This window comes from Arvicola amphibius, chromosome 6 (genome assembly GCF_903992535.2).
Source record: "Arvicola amphibius chromosome 6, mArvAmp1.2, whole genome shotgun sequence".
Lineage (NCBI taxonomy): Eukaryota > Metazoa > Chordata > Mammalia > Rodentia > Cricetidae > Arvicola > Arvicola amphibius.
In genome coordinates, this window is record NC_052052.2 from 40,608,409 (window position 1) to 40,635,594 (window position 27,186).

The following is a 27,186-nucleotide window of genomic DNA, read 5'->3' on the forward strand; positions in this document are numbered from 1 at the left end:
GCTAACGGAGACAATAGGCTTTGACAGCTTGAAAAACGATGAGGGGCAATCAAAGCTGCCCATGAAGGAGAGGGGGGGCATGGGATCGCAGCACTGCCCCCACGGCAGGTACCGTCCCACAGCCAACTGCAGACGACTTCCGTTCAGACAGCAGTGCAATGGCAAAGGGTTGCATTGCCTCCTATCACACGCACAAAGGGAGCTCCAAATACTTAGAGCTGGAGATTAGTAGGTTCAGGGCTCAGCCCTAGGTCACCTTGAGCCTGAAATACTACAATCTTTCCATCATGCCCTGTGTCCAGCTGAAGTAGGCCCTTCTGATCTTCCTGACTGGCTGCTCCACCCCCCATCCCTCCAGTACTCCTAATGTCCAATTCTCCACGCAGCCTGCTTCCCCATCCCAGCAGCAAGGCAAAGGCACACAGCCTCTGTCCTTACCCCTTTCTGGGACTCTGCCTTCATCAGCCATCTAAAAACACTTGCTTTCTGCCAGGTTACAAACCTGTGTGTGAGCCGGGCGGTGGTGGCGCACGCCTTTAATCCCAGCACTCGGAAGGCAGAGGCAGGCGGATCTCTGTGAGTTCGAGACCAGCCTGGTCTACAAGAGCTAGCTCCAGGTCAGGCTCTAAAGCCGCAGAGAAACCCTGTCTCGAAAAACCAAACCAAACCAAAACAAAACAAAACAAAACAAACCTGTGTGTGGTTTTGCTGTGTTGCTGACGCTAAACCAAAGCCCCCTTGAAGGCGGGGGGTGGGGGATGTAACAAGGCTGGTACATACCAGACAGGCTCATGAGGTCAAAAAGTAGGTGGGTGAGGCTGCAGCGGTGCCTCTGCGAGGAAGCAGAAAGGCCTACAGCTCACATTCCCTCATTTTTCTCTCACACAACTGAGCACACGGCACTGTTATTCATACGCCTTTTCCAGGCACATCTTAGTCCTCTGCACACGCACAAAGCATTCTCCAAATGAAGATGAAACTGTATTCATCAGTAAGTCTGAGTACAATTATAAAATCTATTTAAAAAAAAAAATCAGCTTTAAGACATTTGAAAAACATTTTTCTTTCTTTTTTCCTAACAGGCTCTTGCTATGCAGTCCAAAGTGGCCTTAAACTCTTGAGTTCAGTTGGCCCTGCTGTCGTGGCCTCCCCGTAACTGCAACTACAGGCACAGGCCACCATGCTGGCTTGATTGACATTTTCTTGCACAAGCCCATTCTCCAACACATCTTATCTCTTTTATAAACTCTGTGTTTGCCATCTGTACGCAAAGCCCAAGGACTCAAATGTTACAGTTGAAAGTGAACTTCCAAATTGTTCAGTCCAATTCTTGACTTCGCTCTTGAGATGGAGGTTTGGTGGAATTGCAGTTCAAGGTCACGCAGCTAGCTGTGGCCAGAGACGAGACTAGAACTCACTTCCAAGACTTAATTCTAGGAAGGATAACTGGCAACCCATCTGGCTGTCCACTGTTCCTCGTGGACAAGAAAGCCACGGCTTTACTAAGGGATGGCCTGCAACCTCTAAAAGACATTTTCCAGACTCTGGCTTATCAGATATGGCCACGTAGCTTCACTCTGGCCAATGAGATAAGAGTGTGGACTTGCGGGTCTCTTTAAAAATGAGGGAAGAGGGGGCTGGAGAGATGGCTCAGCAGTTAAGAGGACTGACTCTTCTTCCAGAGGTCCTGAGTTCAATTCCCAGCAACCACATGGTGGCTCACAACCATCTATAATGAGATCTGGTGCCCTCTTCAGGGGTGCAGGTACACATGCAGGCAGAGTATTGTATTCATAATAATAAATAAATAAATCTAAAAAAAAAAAATAAAAAAAAAAATAAAAATGAGGGAAGAGCCATTCTCCCATCTATTTCTCTTCTTGTTGCCTAGAAGTAGCCGGAATCCCTGACAGCCTCGGGGAATCACCATGACAGCACCTTAGCCTGAATCCCTGACAGCATGGGGAAATCACTCTAACAGCACCTGCCTGAATTTTCTTTTAATGGAAAAAAAAATGAAATGTCTCTTGCCAGGTTAAGGGACAGATTTGCTGGGGGTAGAGGCTGGGAGCAAAGCGGCTTAGTTAACTTTGGCTGCATATTCCAAAAGCAACGGCAACAAAAAAAATGGTGTAATGGTTAACGGCTGTGTGTGTGAGGGAAACTGAGTCGTTAGTACTGACTCGAAGGCTTTTGCCTGGAGCAGCAGCAATCCTTGTCACCCAACCCCAGACGACAACTGCCTGCTTCTCTCCCTGAGAAGAACTGAAATGTGGGAGGCTGAGCCAGGAGGAGCACCAGCAAGTTCAAGGCCAGATTAGGTGAGCGCTAAGCCAGTCTGGGCTACAGAGTAAGACCTTGTCTCAAAAACCAAAAGAATAAAAATCTAAAAGAGTGCCAATGGTGGTGGCACATGCTTTTAATCCCAGGACTCGGGAGGCAGAGACAGGTACATCTCTGGGAGTTCAAGGCCAGCCTGGTCTAGGTTCCAGGAGAGACAGGGCTACACAGAGAAACCCTGTCTCAAAGAAGGAAAGAAAGTAATAAAAGACAATATAATTTCTTACTCTAAGAATAACTTTAATGGCTAACAGCAACACAAAAATACCTGCAGACCAACGGCCAGCAGTGCACCAGGCCGGTATGGGAGACTTCGAAATCGAAAGACCTTTTTTAGTAGCTACCAAAACACAAAGCTAGCCAAGCTGTAGTGGCACATGCCTTTAATCCCAGAGGCGGGAGGATCTTTGTGAGTTCGAGGCCAGCCTGGTCTACAGAACAAGTTCTAGGACAACCAAGGCTACACAGAAAAACCCTGTCTCAAAAAAGCAAAGCAAAACAAAACAAAAAAAAAAAAAAAGTAAACAAAGAAAGAAAGCCCACAAAGTTTTTTTTTACTGTTCTCATTAGAGGGGTCAAGCTGCCCACTTGCCACCCAGTGGTGACCCAGCTATCCTCACAGGTCTCTCTAGATTCAAGGAAAAACCCTGGTGGTTACCTTTACATGAATACATAGAGCCTGCTATCGAGAATTGGTCTTTCCATTTCATTTATAAATAATGGATTTCTTTTCAAGTAGGAAGCTTGAGTAACAAATCCTTAAAGCTTCGATAACTCCTTAGTAAACTTTAGCCACTAGACAGTCTCAAGTTTGGGACATTTTGGGGGTAAACATATTGCTCGTGTTTATTTTCCCAGAGGAGGGAGACCTGAGCCACCACAGCTCTCAGTTTCAAGGACACCAAGAAGCAAGGCTCAGCTTTTTTTGTTTTGTTTTGTTTTGTTTTTTGTTTGTTTGTTTTTTGAGACGGGGGTTTCTCTGTAGCTTTGAAGTCTGCCCTGGAACTGGACCAGGCTGGCCTCGAACTCACAGAGATCCACCTGCCTCTGCGTCCTGAGTGCTGGGATTAAAGGCATGCACCACCACTTCCCGGCTCAAGGCTTAGCTTCTTAAAGAGAAAGTACACTAGATTTTTGTAAGGAAAGAAAATAAAAAATCAAGCTACTTCTACAGTTTTGCTTCAAGGCTGCACAATTCTAAGGCCGGAGATAGGCGGAGGCCTGCAGGATGGCTCCGGAAGTAACAGTGGTCTGACAACCTGAGTTCAAGCCTCAGAACCCACGGTTCGCAGAGAAAAGTTGTCTTCTGATCACCGCACATGAACCACATGCACAAGCCTGCATATATACGCACATACACCCCCATACACTTCACACACATACACTATATACCATACACACACCATACACAGCACACGCATAGGAATCATGTACACATATGATAACAATAAACAAAATAAATTAAGAATGCACACGTCTCAACCAGTCCTGGTGGTGCAGGTTGAGACTAGCCTGACTCAGTCATCATGGCCAGCCTCTGGGAATATAGTCAGTGTGCTTACCTGGTATACACAAAATTAAAAACCACCGGGGTTTGTTTTAATTTTTTGTTTTGTTTTGTTTTAAAGGGCTGGAGTAATGGCTCAATGGTTAAAAGAACTTACTGCTCTTCAAAAGGACCTGAGTTCAATTCCCAGCATCTACATCGGGCAGTTCACAAACACTGGTAACTCCAATTCCAGCTCGGACATTCTCGTCCAGCTTCATTAAGCAACCTGCATACACTGTGGCATGCGCACATGCGTGCACGCACACCCTTAAATAAAAATAAATATTTTTAAAGTGGAAAAAGAATATACGTACCTTATACATGCTGTGTGATGGCTGTTTGGCTCCACTAAAATATTCCTTTGGTAAAATAGTTTCCATAAATCCACCCAACAAATCATTTCACTTCCCCTCCCCACCGTCTTCCTCAAAGTCACCAAAGAAACCTGAAAGGCAGATGGGCTACACACATAAAGATAATACTTGTAGCAAGCAGAGCACGGGCCCTCAGCATGTAGTAGGTGCCTGATAAATGATAGCTATTATCCCTGTGTAAGCAGTTGCCTAGAGAAGCCTTCTCAAGCTACCTCCACTTTTCAACACAGTATATATGAATAACTCACTTTGTAAAGTACTTAGGAATGGGGGGGGGGGTGAATTTAAAAACCTCTCTCTCCTGCAAACAAAAGAGGCATGTGAACTATGGAAAATTTTCCTCTAACGTCTCTGAAATAGTGACCTCTGCTGGCCAAAGGAAACACGAGTCTTCTGCTCACCTCTTCCATGACTGAGCAAGGGATGAGTCTACCAAGACCCAGTCCCTGTCGCTGGAACAAACACCAGGTGTTGCATTACAAGGGACAGAAATCTTCATAAGGGTTACCACGAATGTAATTGGGGTGTTAACAAAATTAAAGGCCAGCCTTTCCATTTGCTCATCCACCCAGAAGATTCTTTTTTTTTTTTCAAGCTCCACGGTCTCCTATTTTTAAAATAACATAATTGCATGCAAATGTTATAGCAGAAAAACAACACAAGGGGCATTAAAAATCAATCTTCCATGTAAGCCTCAGATTTTCCAGCATGAAGATCCAAACGCAGAGTGGTGACAAATGTGTAGAAAACAGAGCGAAAAAGTCAGACCGCATCATTAGGAACGCTACAACAAAAGGAAGGAAAAATCCCTGGGAGCTCGTGTCTGACTCAGCTGCAGTGAACAGCTCACTACAAAGGCTTTAAAAAGCCCGGCAATCCTCTTCACAGAGGGCCCAGAAACCCAGCTAGGAAGCGGTCAGGACGCTTTCCTCCAGGCAGTCTGTTGGCTGAGATGTTGACATCTAGAGCGCAGGCCCATCTCCTAAGGTGTGATGTCCAACAGGAGCGGTAAACCGCCATCCCAGGGCTGTGTGCTTTAGGTTGGCAGCCACGGTAGCATCATCATCACCACCACCATCATTTTAGTGACTGGCATGCTAAAAATGGAGACTTTGTATCATGATTCAGCCTTCCACCTTCCCATAAACAAACTGCCTGCCCCTTGCACCAGTCAGCCTCCCTCGGCTCATTCTCATCCTGTGTTCAGGTTCATAAACACCAGGTCTGAGACCCTGGGTTAACAACATCCCTAACACGGTGGCGAGAGTGAGTCTGAACAAAGATCAACCATGTGCAAGGTACTTTAGTAGGCACTAGGGACATGAATGAGCCACGGTCCCTGAACCCCAGGAACTCTGAGACCAGCCTGATGATCACACAGGGCAATGCTCGGGCACCGGAAGCAGTGGCAGACTGCAGGGAGCACACTGACTCTAGCTTTTTGAAGTCATACTTAACACATTCATGTCCAGCCTTTCTTTTCTAATATATTCATTTAAAGAAATCTCACAAGTTTCAACATAATCACTCATTGAAAAATAGTTCTTCTAATATTTACCAAATTTTCTTCTTGGGCTGTGGGTGATTTAAAATTAAGTTTTTAAATTTCAAAATATATTGGATACTCTATCATTTGGATCTACCTTGGTACCCTTACTGAGGCATCTATGATTTATTGAGACAGGGTCTCACTATGTAGCTCTGGATGTCCTGAAACTCACTAAGTAGAACAGGCTAGCTTCAAACAGTTCTGCCCTGCTTCTGCTTCCCAAGTGCTGGGATTAAAAGTGTGTGCTACCATGCCAGGTTGAGACATTTTTTTTTATTTTTTATTTTCCCAAGAGGGGTTTCTCTGTGCAGCCTGGCTGCCCTGAAACTCGATCTGTAGATCAGGCTGGCCTCAAATTCAGAGATCCACCTGCCTCTGCCTCCCGAGTACTGAAATTAAAGGCATACTTTTAAGTGATTTTTAAATCCTCAGAAATTGATTGAGTCTTGCTTTTTGAACCAACATCTGGCCGGATTTGTGAACACACTACATGAATGTCTTGCAGAGAGGCGGTTCTTCCGGAGGCAGGTGCTTGTGCTGCTTGTGGATCATTAGATCGTTTTCCACAACCTTGATTCCTAAAGTAATGCCCCATCTAGAACTGGAAAATATAAAATGCCTTGTTCTAATGAATGAGTTGTCCCCTTTCCCTTGTAGTTTTGTTAGGCTTCATGTATTTTTTTCCTTGAGGCACTATGTATGTCAAAGTATACAAACGTTACATTCTCAATCCAATGAGGTAAACACCCAGGTGATTCAAATGAAGACACACATTCCAGAAGCTCAGAGTTTGTCTCATTCCTTTCCACGTCAGTACACAACCTCCTCCCCTAGCACCGTCCTGACTTCTGTTAGCATTAACTTTTACCTTTTCTTGAAATGCATATGAAAGCAATCATGATATGCGTTCCCTTGTCTATGTGGTTCTTTTACACTGTTGCAGTTTGTTCTTTGGATGACTATTGGCACTGTGAGATTAGTTGACACAGTGGTGCTTACCTGTAACCCCAGAATGGCAATTTCTAAGTCAGCCTCAACTACACAGGGAAATCGTGGTTTTAAAAAACAAGAAAGGGCCAGGCAGTGGTGGCACACACCTTGAAACCCAGCACTTGGGGGCTGGAGATACAGTTCAGAGGTTAAGAGCACTGGCTGCTCTTCCAGAGGTCCTGAGTTCAATTCCCAAGCAACCACATGTTGGCTCACAACCATCTGTATGAGATATGGTGCCCTCTTCAGGCATGTGGGCATACATGGAGACAGAATGTTGTATACATAATAAATAAATCTTTAAAAAAAAATTTAAAAAATCAGTGTAGTGAGGAGCAGACGGGCTGCGTTCCTGCCACCCTGGCTTCCGCACGGCTAGCTTTACACGCAAAATATCAACACACAAATTGTATTCTTTTAAACACTGCCTGGCCCATTATTTCTAGCCTCTTAATGTCTAATTCTCACATCTCTTGCTTTAACCCATATCTAATAATTTGTGTAACACCACAAAGTGGTGTCTTACCAGGAAAGATTCAGCATGTCTGACTTGGCGGCTGGCTTCATCGCATCTGGCATCCTGAGGAGAGGCAAGGCAGTCTGACTAACTTAGGAGAGGCGTGGCATCTGACTGAGCCATCTACCTCACTTCCTTCTTCCTGTTCTGTCTAATCCACCCACCTAAGGGCTGGCCAAGGCAGTTTCTTTATTAATTAACCAATGAAATCATCAGACAGATAGAAGACACACCTACATCAAATCAGCGCTCGGAGGCAGAGGCAGATGGATCTTTGTGAGTTCAAGGCCAGCGTGGTCTACAGAGCAAGTTCCAGAACAGTCAGGGATACACAGAGAAACCCTGTCTCAAATAATCGAAGAAAAAAAAAAAAAAAGAAACAAGAAAAGCAGCACACCCCAGCATTCCAGAGGCAGAGGGAGAGCAATCATTGCAAACTCAAGGTCAGTCTTCTTGATGTAGGCAAGTTCCAGGCCAGCCAAGACCACATACCCAAATCCTGCAATTCTGACTAGTGGGGAAATTATTCCATAAGCATCTTGAAGACATGGTTTGGGAAAGTACAACCCTTTAATGGCCTTGGGCTTATACCAGTAGGTGGAACTGAAAAGTTCTGTTTAGTGTTAGGAGAGATCTTGTCCATTTTTTCATTCCTTTTCAACCATTTTGTGAGTTTTACTTTCTCCACATCAGTCCTTCTCTGATGAATATGGAAAGGTATCTCATAATAGTTTCACTTTCTATCTCCCTAGCCAGTACTAAACACCTACCTTCCTTGAGCATTTTAGATAAATTGGTTTCACTGGTTTTTGTACTTTGAGGCTGTTACCAAATATACTGAGGTCTTTGTGAAAAACTTGAATCTTTTTTGAAGCACTTCTCTTAATTTATAGCAAGATTTTGGTTTTTTTTTGTTTTTTTTTTTTTTGCCTTAAGGTATACTTTGTTAAGATATTTAATACTTGGCTTTATAAATGTTGTCATCTTTATCTTTTCTAGCCTTTTATTTCCAACATATCCAGCCTTATACTTTTACATGTGTCTTTCATTAATAGCAAAAAGATTTTTAAATTGTTTAAGGATGGTTCTTGGTTTTGTTTTTGTTTTTTGAGACAGGGTTTCTCTGTGTAGTCCTGGGACTCTCTCTGCAAACCAAACTGGCCTCAGACTCTGAGATCTGCCTGCCTCTGTCTCCTGAGTGCTGAGACTAAACACATACACCACTGTGCCTGGCTTTAAGATCTTCATTCATTCTTTCTTTCCTATTCTTTGAGTGGTTATCCCTACACTACAATGCACCTCTTCTAACGTATCGCAGCCTGCCATGCTGGTCATGGAAGCACAGGTTGGCGATCACAGCAGTTGAGAGCCGCTGGAGCTCCACAGCACACAGCGCTGAGTCTACCTCACTAACAGCCTGCTGCTGGTCTTTCCCAGACACTGTAAAGACCTGAGAGCATTCCACTCCCAAGTGCCGACTCACCTGTCTTTCTGTGTCCTTACTAGTTCTCTACATATTAGAAGCCTGCAAGACATTGTTTTCTAAATCAGTGCTCATGTTTGTCTGGTTCTCTTTTCCTCACCAACCTTCCATTTTCCTGAAGGGGAAAAAAGCTACTTCATAAGAAAGCGTCTCATGTAAGAATTTCTCGGTTTCTGACTGAAATGTCTTTATTTACCCCCACCATATTTGAAGACAAATGCTGAATATGGGACCTGGAGATGTAGCTCGGTTGGTAGAGCACTTGCCTAAGACACACTAAGCCTTAGGTTCAATCCCAGCACGACATAAACCCACCACGGTTTCAGGTGCCTGCAGTGGAGGCAAGCGGACAAGAAGCTGGAGGCCAGCCTGAGCTACTTGTCTCAACAAACAAACAAACAAAAACTGAATATAAAATACTAGGTTAATAAACTCCTTTCAGGATAATTTTCTATTCCAGAATTTTTATGGCTTTTTCAAATCTTGTTTGTATAAACAAAAATGAATTACATGAATTCTGTGTATATACATGGTTTCCAATTCTCTACTGAATTGTAATTTCACCGAGGAATCTTAATTACTTTGGTATGTCTGACAGCTCTATCGGGAAACCCTCTGCATCTATATGGATCGCCTGTTGCTTTTGTTGGTTCTCACTAAAGTTGCCATCTTCCTGTGTCTGGTTACTTTGAACCGGTGCTTGTGGGAATCAGTGGCAGGGAGCTGCTCTCCTCCAGAGGATGGTGACAGTTTCTGCTAGAACCTGGAGGTACTGGGAGAGATCATTGTAATTCAATTTAACTAGAGGTATTGTTACCCTTTTGAAAAAGGACAAAGTCCTTTTTGAAGGCCTTGAGCCCCAAATCTTGTCCCCTATCCTGAGAGGCTCTGGGACCCACCTTTACCCTTCACCTTGCTCTCATCAGTAAAGACAGACTTTTCAGAAGCCATGCTAGCAATGCATGACCTGGCCTCAAGCATAACTGGACACTTGATCCACTTGGACCAATGTCTTTCCATCGGGAATTCGGCTGACATTCAGAAACAGCTGCTCAGTTTCCATTACATGTAAACTCAGGAGCTAGAGGGCAGCTGAAGCAGAAAGCCAGTCGGAGGGAAAGAAGAAAGCAGAGAACCACATGGAGATACTGAGTGTTCGAGTTCTTCAGGGGGCCTAGATGCAACCTATTCTTTGACTCACTGATGTTTTCTGTGCCTTGACCAGCTTATGCTGATTTGGGGTGGAAACTGTCTTGTGACTAAGAGCAATGATACTGTGAGAAAGGAACCAGTGAACTATTACCAGTGGATTCAGAGATGAAAGAATAAATCAAGAGTGAACACGGCTTCAAAAAGCCATCAAGGTAAAGATTTGTGACTGAGAAGTCACCTCCCAATTGTTTCTCAGTCAGTGATACCCCGTAGGATTTCCCAAACCACTCTACCAGCAGGATCACTTCTGAGGAAAGCTCAACAGTATCCAGGAAAAGCTGTGGGTGCAAGCCAGAAGGAACATGAGCAGCCAATGACCAGCAGCAGCTGCACAGCTGCTCAAACCCAGCAGAGTGGGCTAGCACCAGGACACCTAAGGAAACTCCATGTGTAAAGATGGAAAGCTCTGGGAAGAGAGGCTGACAAAGAATCCAAATGACCTGTCCCTGTGTTTCAGGACTGCAGATGAAAGTGTACTGAGGGCAGTGATGGAAACCAGGGAAGGAGTAGAGCATCTCGTGTCCAAGGGGAGGCAAATCTGTGCTTGGCTTGATGTAATACTAACTAGGCCCCCAAAAGAATGCCCAAACATTTGGTGTGTGGCAGAGAGGTGAGGGATCACACTGAAATACACAGACTATGTGGGAAGGTCAAAGCTCATTCTAAAGAGCTGGGGCTCAGAAGTTTGAGGGCTGGAGAGATGGTTCAGCAGCTTGCTGCTCATTCAGAGGACCTGAGTTCAACTCCGAGCACCTTTGTTAGACAGCTCCCAGCCACCTGTAGCACCAGCTCCAGGGAGGGAGTCCAGTGCCCTCTTCTGACCGCCACAGGTATCTGTGTACACATGGCATATACTCACACAGACACACACACAAATAAATTTTAAAAGAAAGAAAAAGGAAAGGAAAGTTTTCAAAAAGCAAAAGTCAGGTAAAGGGAACAAGGATCAGTTCCTAACGGTTGTAAGAGTCTCATAACTGCTGTGACAGCAAGTTCTCACTGGGCACGGCAGCACGTTCCTGTAGCCTCAGCTTACTTTTAAATGATGGCATGAAACACACCTGTATAGAACCTGGCACTGAAGAGGCTGAAGCAGGTGAATTACCATGGCTTGAGGCCGGCCCTGGCCGCACAGAAGGCTCCGCCTACAAACTAATTAATTAGGCTAAAAGTCATAAAAATTAGAATAGTAATGAACAACTTGCTAAGCCTAGTTGGATTGGTAACTGATGAATTTATAAAGTGATTTGATTTAAAAGATGATTGAGAGTTGGAAGAGCAAGACACCTACCACCCAGCTCCCTAGAGGTGAAGGTCAAACTAATTAAGAAAAGCCGACAGAAGGAACTGTTAGCCTGGGGAATCTGGTCTGTTTAGAAATACTATTTTGGCAAGAAAAGAAACCTCTGTTAAGAGACAGCTTTCAGCACCTGCACTCTTTGCTTAGTTTTGTAAGAAAGCCAAGACAAAAAAAGAAGAGAGAGAGAGAGAGAGAGAGAGAGAGAGAGAGGGGATCAGAATGCAGGCTCTTTGAAAGTACCAGGAAACACAGATCACCCAACAGACCAACTGGTTAAGGGCAAAAGCTGGTTACTCAAAAAGTTTAATCCTGTGCAGGTTTTATACCAACAACTCTGAGGCTAACCTGCAATGGCTAAGGAAACACAGAGATTCAGACTCCAATAAGCAGTTTCAGTTAAGAATTGTCATTTTATTCTTCAACCAATTCAGTATCAATGACATACAAAAGGATATAAACAGATTGTCATAAATAGTAGCAGGAAGACACACAAACACTCGTGAAGGAATCCAGCACAGGATCCAGAGGCCTTCTCCGTGTCTACTCACCAGAATAAGGTTTATTCTACAAGCTTCCCACAACTCGGCAAAAGCAGCTTTGTGGTTCTCAAAGTCCCATTAGAGTCGCAAACATAGGTGCTGATAAAAATCAAAGGTTTTCAAAGACTCTGATTTTTCAGGCCATCACATCAGCAGACTTGTCATCAGGAAGCAACTTCACCAAAGGAAATGATTCTCTCCTCTCGGCCTCCCTCAGGTCCTCCTTTGTGCAGGAAGAAGGGTACCTTTTAAGAATACCCTCGTCCACCAACAGAGAATGGAGAAAAAGGCTGACCCCCTGCCACCTTCCAAATGCAAAGCAGATCTGAAGGGAGGGGCAGTGTTGTGGTCTCTATCTCATACACAGCAAGCGCATCCAGAAATATTCATACTGCTATCAAATACACTTTCACCCAGAAGACGTGGAAATGGGAAGAACCTAAACAGAACCAGACATTTCGTAGAAGTAAGTCAAAGTTTAAAGGACTCGCTCTCTCCTGTGAGCTACACGCTACGGTTCTTTATGGAAACAGAAGATTAAGGGCCGGTCTCCTGAAATGCTGCCGTCAGAGGCAGTCAGGGAATATAAGGAGCTTATGGCTTTAATTCACAGAACACAACAGTTCTCATTATCTAGCCGTGCTTCTCTGCTCATCTGTAAGAAACTAACACACTGGAAACCCAACTTTCACACTGAAAAAAACATCAAGCCAACTTCATACACAAGGTCGAAGGGCACTTAAAAAAACCCCAAACCTGACAATTGGGGAATTGTTCCATAAGGAGACTTTTAAGCCTAGCAGGGTTCATTTATAATTTGCCGTGTGCTGTCTGAAGGGGGATGGTTTTGGAGTTAAAACACACTACCGTAAAGACACACTGCGTCAGTGACAAAGGCTGGGCATACACATCACATTTCAGATTCACACAGTACAGTGCTGACTTTAAAGGAAATCTTTTGGGGACACTAGAGGGAAAAGATAACAGGAAAGGATCTGATTTATGAAGGAGGATTCAGTCCAAAGCTAGTCCAGTGAATATCCACCAGCAGGACCTCCAATGTTTTATCTCCAAAGAAATGATCTAATAAGTCATAAAATGACCACATGTACATTTGGGACATACCCGCTCCTGAGTACAGTGTGCCTCGGACATACTGGCTTCACTCGTTACTTGAGGACTGTGAGTTTCTGGCTTTAAAGATTGTCCTATTATATTTTAATTAGCCAGTTAACACGGCTGAGGCTGCTCCCTGTGTGAAGACAGACTAGACTCACAACATAATTTGATCTGGTAAAGACAAACAGTAGGGGAATGAGAAGTTTCCAAGGTCTTCTTACAAAACCTTTTCCCTCATTTGAAAACCTCTGCCAATCGTTTAATGGTGTTTCAAAAAAGAAAGCAAAACTGGCTGGGAAATGCCCATATTCTCATTGTTTACTAGCATAAAATAAATGAATTCATAGATGTTGCTCAATTATTTCTCAAAAACCAAATGTGAATGTTTAATCGTGTAACTTAAGAACTTGATTTTTCCACATTCCTTTATATAGAGTTAGCATCTGTAAATTGAGACTCTTTTTGGACAATCATGCAAATTTAATTTGTCCCTGGAAACAAAAACACAACCTAACAGATTAACAAAATATGTCCTGTAGACAATATTTTTACTGTGAATTTTTCTCTGCTGTTACCATTTTTATCCTTTAGTAAACAAACTAATCTTAAGTTTACGTATTTTGAGTTTACAAAGAGCTAAACTCTTAAAGCGATTAGGAAAGACTGTATCAAGTCGCCCTACTTTAACTTCTGAGCTGGCTCCACTCTTTTCAAAAGTTAATTCTAAAAAAAAAAAAAAATGTGAGTAATTATTATCAAGTTATATGAGCGAGAGACAGCTCGGCTGCCATAGACGCTCCTGTAAAACTGAATAAAGATTTTATTATACCACACACACAAAAAGCATTTGGTACAGAAAAGGCAGTTTTCGGTTATTCTGCTGAGAATTTCTTTCCATGATTTCTCCCATTAAAGTATAGTTTTCAAAGCAAGCACCACGACAAAGGAAGCATCTAATTAGTCCATTTTCTTCTGCTCCAAGAATGCTGAACATTCACTGCCCCATCTGTAGTTGTATCAGCAGGGTAATGAACACAGTTTATATTACTTAACTATTCTTTGAACTCCAAGAACTGTTGAAGTCTTTTCTGATGTTCTGCAGATGCTTGCACAGCACTAAATGAAACATAAATGCAAAGCATAAGCTTTATTTTACATTAAGCATATTAAGTGAACCACAGAGCGCAGAGTCAATATTTTTCAAAACAATTAAAAATGAATAGAAATCTTCACTTATTTAGTACTTCTGAAAAGGCTGGATGAAAACCTTTTTCAATCTAATGAAGGCAAGGGTTTGCATTGGGCAATGGCATGTTTCTACCGTCTGAAAGACCAGAGCAAATTCAGACTGACAAGTGCAGGCATCGCTCTAACCTGCTCTACTATGGAACCTGCTGTGCAGAGTTCCAGGCCCTGCAGTAGATTTTCTGGATTTTATTATTTTATTCAAACCAGATTCAAACATTATCTTTGAATTGTGGAGTATTTGAATTGCCTTTAATATAAAATCCTTTAAACTAAAATGTTTGGTTAAAACACAATAGATTCCATTAATCGTTTTCAAAGGTAACAGCTTGGTGGCTTGGATTTATTTCTCCCTTTGAACATACACTATGTTATGGATGGGGACTCAGTTCTCCCTCACAAAAGCACATTATCTTGGCAGAATGCAGGCAAATACACCCTACAACTAGTACACAACTTCTTTGTAAACTTTTGAACAAAAATTGAATATAACAAAAAATGTTGATTTTTCTAGTTTTTTCTTGTTGTTGTTTTGAGACAGGGTTTCTCTGTGTACCAGCTCTGGCTGTCCTGGAACTTGCACTGTAGACTAGGCTGGCCCCAAACTCAGAGATCCGCCTGCTTCTCCCTCATTTGTGCTGGGATTAAAGGTGTGCACCACCACCACCAGTGGTTTTCTAGCTCTTTTTTTTTTTGGCGGGGGGGGGAGGGGTTCAAGACAGGGTGATAGGGTTTCTCTGTGGCTTTGGGGCCTGTTCTGGTACTAGCTCTTGTTGACCAGGCTGTCCTTCAATTCACAGATATTCGCCTGCCTCTGCCTCCTGAGTCTTGGGATTAAAGGAGTGTGCCCATCACCACAACCGCCCAGCTTCTAGTTTTTCATTAAGATTCCAGACACCTGAAGATCACCCTTTTCAGTACCAAAGAAGTCCTGTTTTAATGCCTTTGCTACAGATTATCCTACAAAGCCTCTTGATCATCTCTGCTTCCTGATCTCCAAAGAAACTCCAATGGAGCCACTTCACTGTGAAAGATGCCACCTAGGGAGGTACTCATGAGTAACCAACATCTTGCCCCTTAACTCTCCCTCCACTAGAAGGTAGAGAACTGTTCTAAGCTCTGCCACTCAAGTACATTTTGATGCTCTAAGCTGGAAGTAAACCAAATTTGCCTATTATGAGACAATGGAGCTGGCTACAGTGGCTCACATCTGTTATCCCTGCAATCAGGAGGCAGAAGCAGGCAGAGCTCTGAGCTAGAGGCTGGCCTGGCCTACATAGCAAGCTGCAGGACAGTCAGGGCTACATAGAGAGACCCTATCTCAAGAACCCAGAGTTCCCTCATCTGTACCTGGTTCTCAGGGCAGAGCTCTGGGTGAACACACACAGGTAATTACACAGGCATAACACATATTGTATGCTGAGCTTTACATAGATAAATGATCCCTTTTTTCCCCTCTATCAACAAACAAAGCAAAGTCGGAGCCTAATACCATCTACAGGGACCACATGGCTCACTGCAGCTAGAACCAGAGTTAGCAAAATCTGGTCTGAATGCTGGCTCTGTAACTGGCTACCTGGATGACCCAACCTTGGCTAAGCTGCTTCAGGAACTCCCCCACAACCACAGACAGCAATCCTGTAAGGAGACATAAACCCACATGTTTCAGCAACTCCAGAGCTAAGACGCTTCCTATTGTTTCGTTCTGTCCTGACTTTGCTCATCAGTGTCAGTGATATAAAATATGGCTTTCCTCAGAGGAAAAAGAAAAACAGAACTTCATCCTCAGGACTTTCAATCAGCCACATACCTACCTTTCTTAGCTAATCAACCCTTATCTCCACCCCCATGCTGTCCACTGCTGTCAGTAGACACACACACACACACACACACACACACACACACACACACACACACACTCCTACTCATCTTCTATCTATCACCAGTGAGGACATTTGGAGCACATCCTATATGCCAGCTCGCATCCTAGAGGCAGACTACTGCTGTAAATGCAAAGAGGGCAGATTTTCGGGGGAGGTGAGAAAGGGTTTCCCTGTGTAGTCCTGACTGTCCTGGAACTCACTGTAGACCATGCTGATCTTGAACTGAGAGATCTGCCTGCCTCTGCCTCTCAAATTCTGGAATTAAAGGTGTGCACCACCACCACCTGGCCTGAGAAGACAGAATTCTTAGAGCAAGTATGACCTTTCAGATTGACGTTCTCGTATAAATGTGCTGTTCTGTGCCTCTGCTGACACACCCACGTAATTAGGACAACCCCTGTCCCTCACAAAACTGTTGAGGAAAAGAAACCAAAAGCTACAGTCCACGCCATCATACTGGACAGCAAAGGTATGGAATACATGATTTTTGTTTGCTTTTAAACAAATAAACATCTCAATGATACAGGGTCATTTACAGTTCTTGTCTATTCGTACACAGAACTAACGTGTGCCAGGAATATTTGCTATTGCTACTGCCTTGTGCCATGGAAGCAAAAGAAAACAAAAGCAGGCAGTATACAGTATTCTGTTACTGACTGCATACAGAAAGGCGGGACAACCTCTCATGCCCTCTAGAACTCATTTCTAATTACAATAAACACGGCTTAGTTAGGAAACCAGTATCTTTCATCCTGTCCAGCTAGAGCATTTCATGAGAGCAAAGCAGTAAACATCAATGAAAACTAAATATAAACAGGCCTGGCATTTGTGGTTTTTCTCTGGTTCAGTTTCTGAAGGTGTTGTGATCTGCCGGTGTTTTTCCAGCATGATTCACAAAGCGCCACAGCCTCATTTATGGAATATTCTGCTCACCCAAGTACCCAAGCCTTAGTTTCCTGACCAAAATGTAAAAAGAGAATTATTTTTAATATGCTTTCTGGAAAGGCACTCAGTGTTTTTTTTTTTTTCTCCTTTAAGGATCTTTTGGTAACTTAAATGTATCAAATATATCAAAATATATATTTTGTAAAATAAATAAATATATATATATTTGCTGCTTTTACAACTTTCTATCATTTGAAAGACATTCCCAAAGATAATCATAAACAAAAATTTTAAACATAAATACCAAGTCTATATGTAAGTTCTACCCTCAGAGAACCATCAAAGACCTATAAGAAAACTTTCAATCCGCAAGCATTCTTGTAGCCAGCTCTCAGAACTCCTGAGATAGGCTATCAGTGTGGATCAGATGGGTAAACTTACTTCAGATGGTCACCAAACGTTGTGGCTATGCGGTAGATAGCAGTTTTCAGTGAGGCCCTGAAGGCAAACCTTAATGTTTTGTAGGAGGAGTCCACAAGGCTTCCTGAAATTCGGGGTGGTTTACTAGAAGCATGAGGCAGCTTGAAGTACTTGTCGACAGCCTAGACCAGGAAGAAATAAAACACAGTTCAGATCACTGTGAAAGCCAGGGTAGGCGAGGCCTGAGATGTAGCAGTGGGGAAAGGGACTTGCTGTAAAGCTGAATGACCTAGATTCACTGGAGGTCACTCCCCAGGACCCGCACAGGAGAGAAAGGACTCCTACAAGTTAGTTGCCCTCTGACTTCCTCATGCCCTGTCCATACATATAAATGTAATGGATGAATGAATGAATGAATAAAAATTTAAAAAGTCCGTCTAACAAATAGAATCTTTTTTACAGATAATGTGCACATCTACAGTCATGTATGCTCTTCAGGGCATCAGTCACGACACTTTGAAAACACCTCCAGGACATCTCAAGTTTCCAGGGCCCAGCAAAGTCGCAAGACCCCATACTCTGCTTATCAATGGTGACAGGGGTGGCTTTAATCCTCATCTCAGCAGAAAGGACCAGGAGAAAGCCATGACTAAGCTACTTTTCTCTTTCTTTTTAATTCTAAATTAGGTTTTACAGTTCGAGAGGATGAGCACCAGTGAGCAGTAGTACATGGGACAAGAGAGCGTACACAGTGAAACTCATTTTATTTACGGTTGATACAATTAAAAAATGAAATTGTAAAGTCTGTGAAAGGCCAAGAGCAAATAATTTAATTTTTTAAATTTATTTTTATTTTATGTGCATTTATTTTATTTTATACTTATTTTATGTTTTGCCCATATTTTTGTCTGTGTGAGCTTGTTAGATCCTGGAGTTACAGTTGTTAGCTGCATTTGGATGCTGGGAATTGAATCTGGTCCCCTGGAAGAACAGTCAGTGCTCTTAACTGCTTCATTTTCTCCAGCCCAAATAATATAATTTTAAGATAGCAGTTATGACAGTAAGAGGAGAGAGAGGCACAGCTGAAGGATGTTAACCTACGGTGGCCAGAGTGCTCGGTGAGGAGGATGTCATGGGCCCAGTACTCACAGTCACAGACAATCACTAGAACTGAAGTAACCCCAGCCATCGTGTTCTGAATTTCAAGAGCCCTTGTATGTCATCTTGTTGTTCTTTCTTATTTTAGCACCCTATTTTTGCTCAAGGATATGCTATCCCTTATTTCTGTGGATGCTGATGATAGTTCTTTGGTTTGTTTTGTTTTTTTTTTTTTAACTTTCTTCCCTTGGTCTCTATCAGCCATATTAGAGCCTCTCCTCAGAAGCTGGAGCTGTTTGGCTCCTGAGTGCAAGTGGAACTTCCCAAGGAGCTGACTAAAGCTTCCCGGAGCTGACAGGCTTCCTGGAAGGTGATCAGCATGGACTCTGAGGTGAACGCCACACTCAGTCATCTCAAGTCTTTATCCCTAGATCACCCCGAGAACAATCGTCTACTATCCTGTGTGAAGGGCTGGGCCCCAGGGTTCAGTGGAACTCACCTTGTGCACAGTCCAGGCCCACTTCTGGCCTCTAGAGGATAGCCATCAGGCTGGGGTGGGGAAGGAGCAATTAGCAGCAGAGAACCTAGCATCCTAACTGGTTGGTTTCTGAACCTCCTTTGGGTGCCTGACCTTGGTTGCAAAGGTAACAAGCGCCCTTCCCACTGCCAACTTAGGACCCGCCTCCGGGGTCTGCTACACCTATCAACATCTGCTTTCCAGCTCCACAAACGGAGCTGCTATTGATCCCGCCACTGCTTATGGATTATGTATTTTAACAACTCTTTTACCATACCCTAGGATTTTGGAAAAGGAACAAAATTTGATGCACATGTTGAATGTATCCCGGTAACTTCAAGTCCAATCATTTGTTCTTTCACAATGGTCACTTATAAGAACTATTTCCTAAGACTGGGCATAGTTCAAATACTTTTAGGAAGCATGGGAGGTGGTGTTCAGAGAAACACTTGAGCAATATTAAATAACACTGAGTTATAATGGAGAGGTTATTCTCATTGTAATTTTCCTCACACACTTGATTTCATGCTGTTATACCAGGAAAAAACGGCCATCATTCTTTACTACCTGGATCCACTGAACTTGTGACTTTTATATCTAGGTACATAACCTCCTGGATTCCTTCCTTAGTACCACACAGACAAGCATGTATGTGCAGGCACTGAACGCACGCACGCACGCACAGGCACGCGTGACATGATAATGGGAAACAACTATGCAAACTAAGTCAGAATAGAGAAGTAGCAAACTCAGCTTTTATCTATATTTTACAGTTTTAGCCTAAAAGCAAAAACAATTCAGGGTGTTACTATACAATCCTGACAGACCTGGAACTTGCTGTGTAGACCGAGTTGGCCTTGAACTCAGAGATCACCCCCTTCTGCCTCTTGTATGCCACTTTCTAAGGCCTGGGCTCACACACCTGGCTCATTTTTCAGGATGTAAGATAAGATGCACGTGAAATGGGAAATATGCTCTGTAGGCAATTATCTGCCCAACAGCGGCAATGAAAAATCTGAAACACACTTTGTCCATAAATGCTGATTTAAAATCGAAAGTATATCCCTAATAGGACCAAGTGCATCAAATAGTTCTAGCTGTTGTGTTTGTAGAATCAAAATACAATTATAGTTAAATTTCAGAATCTTGAAGAGATCACAGACATTTCCTTTGCAATATAATTACAAACAACTTCACTGTGAGGTTTATAAATACAAACCCACAAGACCCATACAAGGACTGCAATCACCTCATCATCGCCCCCTTTCTTACCCGAATAACTGCATTATTTGCTAGGCTCCTGTAAATTATGTTAAGTTTGGTACATAAATATTATATAAGATGAAGAAAAACTGCCATGTATCATCTTTGCAGAATAGATGACTACTTTATAAAATGTTGGAAGACCAGAAAAAAATATTATGGGATGTTCTTCCTGCTGAGTGACTCGCTAGTAAGATTACCATATATATTCTCCTTTTTTCTTAAAAATATATTGTTGTTCTTGCCAGGTGATGGCACATGCCTTTAATACCAGCCCTCGGGAGGCAGAGGCAGGCAGATCTCCGTGGAATTCGACACCAGCCTGGTATAAAGAGTGAGTTCCAGGATTGGCTCCAAAGCTACAGAGAAACCCTGTCTCAAAAATAACATAAAATGAAAACAAAAACTGTTTTAGAGCTCACAGTGTAGTCCACCAGGTAAAGCCTGATGAATGGGTGCGATTCTCAGGACCCACACAGTTAAAGTGCCATAGACACCTCATATACACACACAAAGGGCAATAAATTCCTTAAAATATAAATTGTTCTAGAGCCAGGAATAGTGACACAAGCTTATAACTGTGAAGACAGGTGGACTCCTGGAGCTCACTGGCCATTCATGCCAACAAAGAACCCGTATCAAAAAGAAAGTTGAGGATATCCTCTGGCCAAACATATCTCTCACACACACACACACACAGAGAGAGAGAGAGAGAGAGAGAGAGAGGGGAGGGGGCGAGAGAGGGAGAGAGAGGGGGGGGGAGAGAGGGGGAGGGAGAGGGAGAGGGAGAGGGAGAGAGAGAGAGAGAGAGGGAGAACACCGTTCTGTCTGAAGTCTTTTTCATGTATGAAAATGACACGTATGACATGGTGTACTTGTGCAGGTCAGAGGACGGCCTCAGGTGTCAGACCACACCTTCCACCTTAAGACAGCTGTCACTGCAAATCCTAAGTTAGATGGCCAAGGGACTTTCAGGGATGTTCCTGTCCCTGCCCCCCCATCTTTTCATAACCAGACTGAGATTAAAGGTGCAGACTGAGGCTGGAGAGATGGCTCAGCAGTTGAAGAGCACTAGTTGCTCTTCCAGGACCAATGTATAATTCCGCACCCACACAGCAGTTCATAACCTCCAGTTCCGGAGGAGCTAACACCCTCTTCTGGCCTCTGCAGGAACCAAGTATGCAAATGGTATACAGACATAGATGCAGGCAAAACACCCATACACACAGAATCATTTCTTAGTAATCATGAAGAAAGTGATGTGCACTACCGAGCTCAGCTTTACACGGGCTCTCGGGATCTGAACCAGGCCCACACGCTTACACAGCAAGTGCTTTACCCACTGAGCCATCTCCCCAGACCTGTCTGTCATTTTTGGAGAGGGTCTTTCTATGCTTCAGAAGCCCATCCCTAGCTCATGAGCAGTGCTGGCTGGCCTCACGCCAGCATTTCTCCTGCCTCAGCTGCCCAAGTGGCAAGATTACAGGCTGCACCTGCATGCCTGCTTTCCAATTCTTATAAGATCAGTGTCATCAAAACCATGAGATTTCAGAGCCATGCTGCCAAACTCAGCAGCCACTAGTCAGCCATAGCTGCTGAGAACTTGACTGTGACAGCACGGAACTGAGATGACCTGCACAGAGAGCAACACATGAGATTTCCAAAGGAAGTGTGAAAAAAAACCAAAAAATACCTGCCAGATAGTTGTGCCACACATCTGTAATCCCAGCATTCAGGAGGCAGAGACACGCAGATCTCTGTGAGTTCGAGGCCAGCCTGATCTACAAATCAAGTTCCAGGACAGCCAGAGCTGTGACACAAAGAAACCCTGTCTCAAAAAACCGAAATAAATAAATAATAAAAAACAAACCCACACAAAAACAAATTTATCCTGATTACAATAAAATAACTGAGCTAAGTAAAATAAATTAACACTAGTTTCCATTATTAACAACTACAGCCTGTTTGTGTAACTACTAGCAAATGTAACCTTACAAAGATGAGCTATTGCTGCCTGGCTGCACTCTTCTGGTCTGTCTAAGTAACTGCTGCAATAGGGGGGCACTATCCTCTGCCATTGTCAACACAAGGTTTTGGCTGCTGTTTTTGAAAAGAAAGAAAGAAAATTCTTTATTCAGGATAAGAGAAATGGCTCAGCAATTACAAACACTAGCTGTTCCTGGAGAGGACTGAGGTTGGTTCTCTGCACTGCACAGCAGCTCACAATCACCTGTACTCCAATTCTAGGTGCTCCAGTGTCCTCTTCTTGCCTACATGGTGCTTATATACACCTGTAGGCAAAGCATTCATACACATTAAAAAAAAAAAAACTCTAAAAATTTGGGGCTTTTTCTTTCTTTGTGAGACAGGGTCTCTCTATGTGATATTGGCTATGCTGAAACTTGCTATTTAGACCCCGCCTGCCTCTGCCTCCCATATTATGGGACTAAAGGAATGCACAGCACACTCAGCTAAAGAACATTGTAAAAGCCATGGAAAAAAGAAAGCATATTCAACAAATGGTGCTAGCATAACTGGATATCAACATGCAGAAGAATGAAAATAGATCCACATCTATCACCATGCACAAAACTCAAATCCAAATGGATCAAGGACCTCAATATAAAACCAACCACACTGAACCTCATAGAAGAGAAAGTGGGAAGTACACTTGAATGCACTGGCACAGGAGACCACTTTCTAAATATAACCCCAGTAGCACAGACACTGAGAAAAACAATTAACAAATGGGACCTCCTGAAACTGAGAAGCTTCTGTAAAGCAAAGGACACAGTCAACAAGACAAAATGGCAGCCTACAGAATGGGAAAAGATCTTCATCAAACCCGCATCGGATAGAAAGCTGATCTCCAAAATATACAAAGAACTCAAGAAATTGGTCATCAAAAAAAACAATCCAATTTAAAAAATGGGATACAGACCTAAACAGAGAACCCCCAATAGAGGAATCTAAAAGGGCTGAAAGACACTTAAGGAAATGCTCAACATCCTTAGTCATCAGAGAAATGCAAATCAAAACAAGTCTGAGATTCCATCTTACACCTGTAAGAATGGCCAAGATCAAAAACACTGATGACAACTTATGCTGGAGAGGATGTGGGGTAAAGGGAACACTCCTGCATTGCTGGTGGGAGTGCGAATTGGTACAGTCCTTTTGGCTATAAGTACGGCGATTTCTCAGAAAATTAAGAAACAACCTTCCTCAAGACCCAGTAATAACACTTTTGGGTATATATCCAAAGGATGCTCAATCGTGCCACAAGGACATGTGCTCAACTATGTTCATAGCAACATTGTTTGTCATAGCCAGAACCTGGAAACAACCTAAATGCCCCTCGATTGAAGAATGAATAAGAAAAATGTGGTACATTTACACAATGGAGTACTACACAGCAGAAAAAACATCGACAGCTTGAATTTTGCAGGAAAATGGATGGAGCTAGAAAACATCATTTTGAGTGAGGTAACCCCGACACAGAAAGACAATTATCACATGTACTCACTCATAGGTGGTTTTTAAACATAAAGCAAAGAAAACCAGACTACAAACCACAATCCCAAAGAAAGGAAGAAAGGAAGGAAGGAAGGAAGGAAAGAAAGAACCCTGAAAACTAAACCCTTTTACCGCTGGTGGCAGAACTGACCTGAACTTACCTCCTGTGGCAGAAAACCCTGACCCGAGCTGACACAGGTTATTTATAGTCCTCATTCCACACCCCACCCACTACACGTGCCCAGCTACTTCATGGGAGGAAAAACCACTCAGCTTTCTTCTTAGGGGAATCTACCTCAGACACTGTAAGGAAGGTAACATAGTATCTTTAACTCTAAAATGGCACACTACAAAGGATTTTTAGAGACAGGAGAGATGAGCAGGACTCGATTCACAGAACCAACACAGCAGCTCACAACTGTCTGAAACTCCAGCTCCAGGAGATTCTATGCAGACATGCATGCAGACAAACCACCAATGCACATAAAATAAAAATAATCATTAAAAAAAAGAATTCTTAATCTGAATTCTAAAATATATAATATGGCTTGGGATACCATAGTATCTTAGACCTATATTCTACCTATGGGAAGCCAAACTAGATTTCTCCTTTTAACAATAGGTATGTTTTCTTTAAGTAATTAAGCTAAAAGGAATGACTTAAATATCTCAATCTAAAATTTAGAAGTCCAAAATATTTTGAAATCCTGAAATGCTCCAAAATGGATTTGGGGCTATTTCAGATTAGGGACCCTCAACCACTAAAGTCTATCCAAGTATTCTCAAATCTGAAAATCTCAACCTCAGGTGGCATTCCTCGGCCACTGTCTACCTTGTCTTATGAGGGGCTCTCGAGCGGAGTCAGGCTGACCAGTGGGCCCCAGGGTGTCACCTCTGGACTATAAAGCACCACTGGCTGCTCTGTGGTGGCTGAGGATCAAGTTCACACCCTCACACTTGTGCGAGAAGCACTTTATTGACTGAACTATTTCCCCTCCAGAACCCGAAACCCTTTCAGTACCAAGCATTCAGAAGTGAGAACTGACACAAACAAGACACTGGTCTCAGAAAGCAGTGAACTCTGGATGCGAATGTGGAGCTGTCCCATGCTGTGTCTCCTAAACTGCTTCCTTATAGCACTCACTACCACAGGTTCTTGGGAATTTAGAGAAAAGAGTTCCTTGGAACTCAAAGCTCTTTTCCACAGAGTCCTGTCCTCCAGCAGCGGAGTGGCGACAGGACTGAGTGGCTGAGCCCGACGCAGGGGTGGTCCACTTCACCGTCCACACCTCGGGAACTACTCAAATCATCCAGGTATGCACCCTGGGATACACGGGTCCTAAAATGTATCCTTTTATACATTTCCTAATTTCTAACATGGATTTGGAGCCTCTAATTATTAATGGAGTCTTGTCTTTGGTTTTGTTTTCCTGAGACAAGAGTTTCTCTGTGTAGCCATGGCTATCCTGAAACTCATTCTGTAGACTGTCCTAGAACTCAAGAGATTCCCCTGCCTCTGCTTCCCAAGTGCTGGGATTAAAGGTGTGCACCACTCCCACCCAGATAATGCAATCTTAAATGCAAAGAAATGCAAAAAACATCTTTTCCAATAAAACCCAACTATGTTTGACTCCAGATCTGACACTCTGGCACTTGTCTTAAGAAAGGAAGTGAAGAAATGTATACCTCTGCCAAGCCTTCAAGAGGGAATCTGATATGTTGAGTCCTAAGCCCGGCTGCCAATTCTGACTCAACCTCTTATTGGGTATGATCTTGATTGAATAAATCATAGCAATATGTCTTTCAGGAGGAATTCAGTCGTGCAAAACAAGCCCTGTTTCAACTTCCCAAGCTGTTACAAACATTTTCATAAAGCATTTCTTTTGAAGTATTACACACAAGTTAGGACAAACTGCATAAAATTATAGAGAAATGAGATATACACCTTACTGGTGAAAACTCTCTGGGCCTTTAGGAAATTGACATTTCCACTGTCAACTTGATTGGATTAAGGATCACCTAGGTGACACACCTCTGTGTGTGTACGTGGGAGGGATTTCCAGAGGTTTAACTGAGGAAGGATGACTTGCCTTGAATGTGGGTGGCACCATCCCAGGGACACAGTCATGTTCAGACAAATGAAGAGGACAAAGCGACTGACAATGACCACTGGCGTTCTCTTGTGCTTTTTGTTGGCACCATGGACAAAGCTGCTCCCACCACCATGCCTTCTTTGCCACGATGGACTGAGTGCCTCTGAACTCAGGCAACCCCTTCCTCCCTTAAGTCGCTGTTTGTCAGAGTCACAGTAATAAGAAAATTAACTAATATACCTTCAGACTTACAGCTCTGGCCTGCAAGAACGTATATTTTTCCACCTTTATTTCTTCCCAACTTCTTTGTCTTGAAGGGAGCCATTGGCCACTTTAATCCATTTCTTTTTCTTTCTTTTTTTTAATTATTTTACTTTATTTTATGTGCATTGGTAAAAGAAGTCAGATCCCCTGAAACTGGAATTACAGACAGTTGTGAGCTGCCATGTGGGTACTGGGAACTGAACCTGGGTCCTCTGGAAGAACAGCCAGTGCTCTTAACCACTGAGCTACCTCTCTAGCCCCTCAAATTAATTTATATGCCTCATTTCCAAAACTATCTTAGTTTAGGGCCAGCAAGATGGATCAATGGGGTACTTGCTATCAACCTTGTTGAACTGAATTTGGTACCTGGGACCCATACGGTAGCAGAAAACCAACTCCTGCAAATTGTCTTCTGACTTGTATCATACAGGCATGTATGCAAGCATGTATAAACACACATATTCAAACGTAAGACCTCCACATCTTAGTTACATTCTATCACCATTCTGCACTTCTATGAATAAAATCCTTATAACAGTAACTAGGTTTTGCTGTTGTTTTCGTTTTGTTTATCAAGACAGGATTAATCTGTGTAGCCCTCCCTGACTGTCCTGGAATTTGCTCTGTAGACCAGGCTGGCCTCAAACTCAGAGATCTACCTGGCTCTGCCTCCTGAACACTGAGATTAAAGGTGTCCCACCACCACCCAACTTCAGCAATCAGCTCTTGGTGTGGCTCTGTTTTAGCCTGCAAGCTTCTGTTGGAAAAGAATCATGTGTGTCTTTTCTACTCTGTATGTCATTCCATGGTAACTCCTAGATAGCTAAGTATCTGTTAGATAAAAGGATCTGTGAATGGAATAAATTTTAATGTTCTAAAATCAAAATCTAACTTGCAGAAGATGAGGCAAAAAATTACAGGAGGCAAAAAACTGACCTCCTGTATTAAAGTGACACTGCCTTTTCAGAACGAGGCTCTCTGAGACTGTTAATGTACCATGCTCTCCAGGTGAACAGGACCAGGAGCTTGATGG

The 27,186-nt window shown here is 43.0% G+C and overlaps 1 protein-coding gene across 5 annotated transcripts in view; it reads right to left on the reverse strand.

The window, feature by feature from the left end:
- Window positions 1-27,186, reverse strand: part of Ndc1 (NDC1 transmembrane nucleoporin) — a 65,827-nt gene that overhangs the window by 4,013 nt on the left and 34,628 nt on the right. For 3 of the 5 annotated variants that reach the window (XM_038334901.1, XM_038334899.1, XM_038334897.1), the window contains exon 17: window positions 17,427-17,587. In XM_038334901.1, the coding sequence (XP_038190829.1) occupies window positions 17,427-17,587 (161 nt within the window). Of the gene's footprint in view, window positions 1-11,704; window positions 12,293-14,024; window positions 14,089-17,426; window positions 17,588-27,186 lie in introns of those variants that run through there. The other 2 variants (XM_038334902.1, XM_038334898.1) reach the window with 2 other exon arrangements.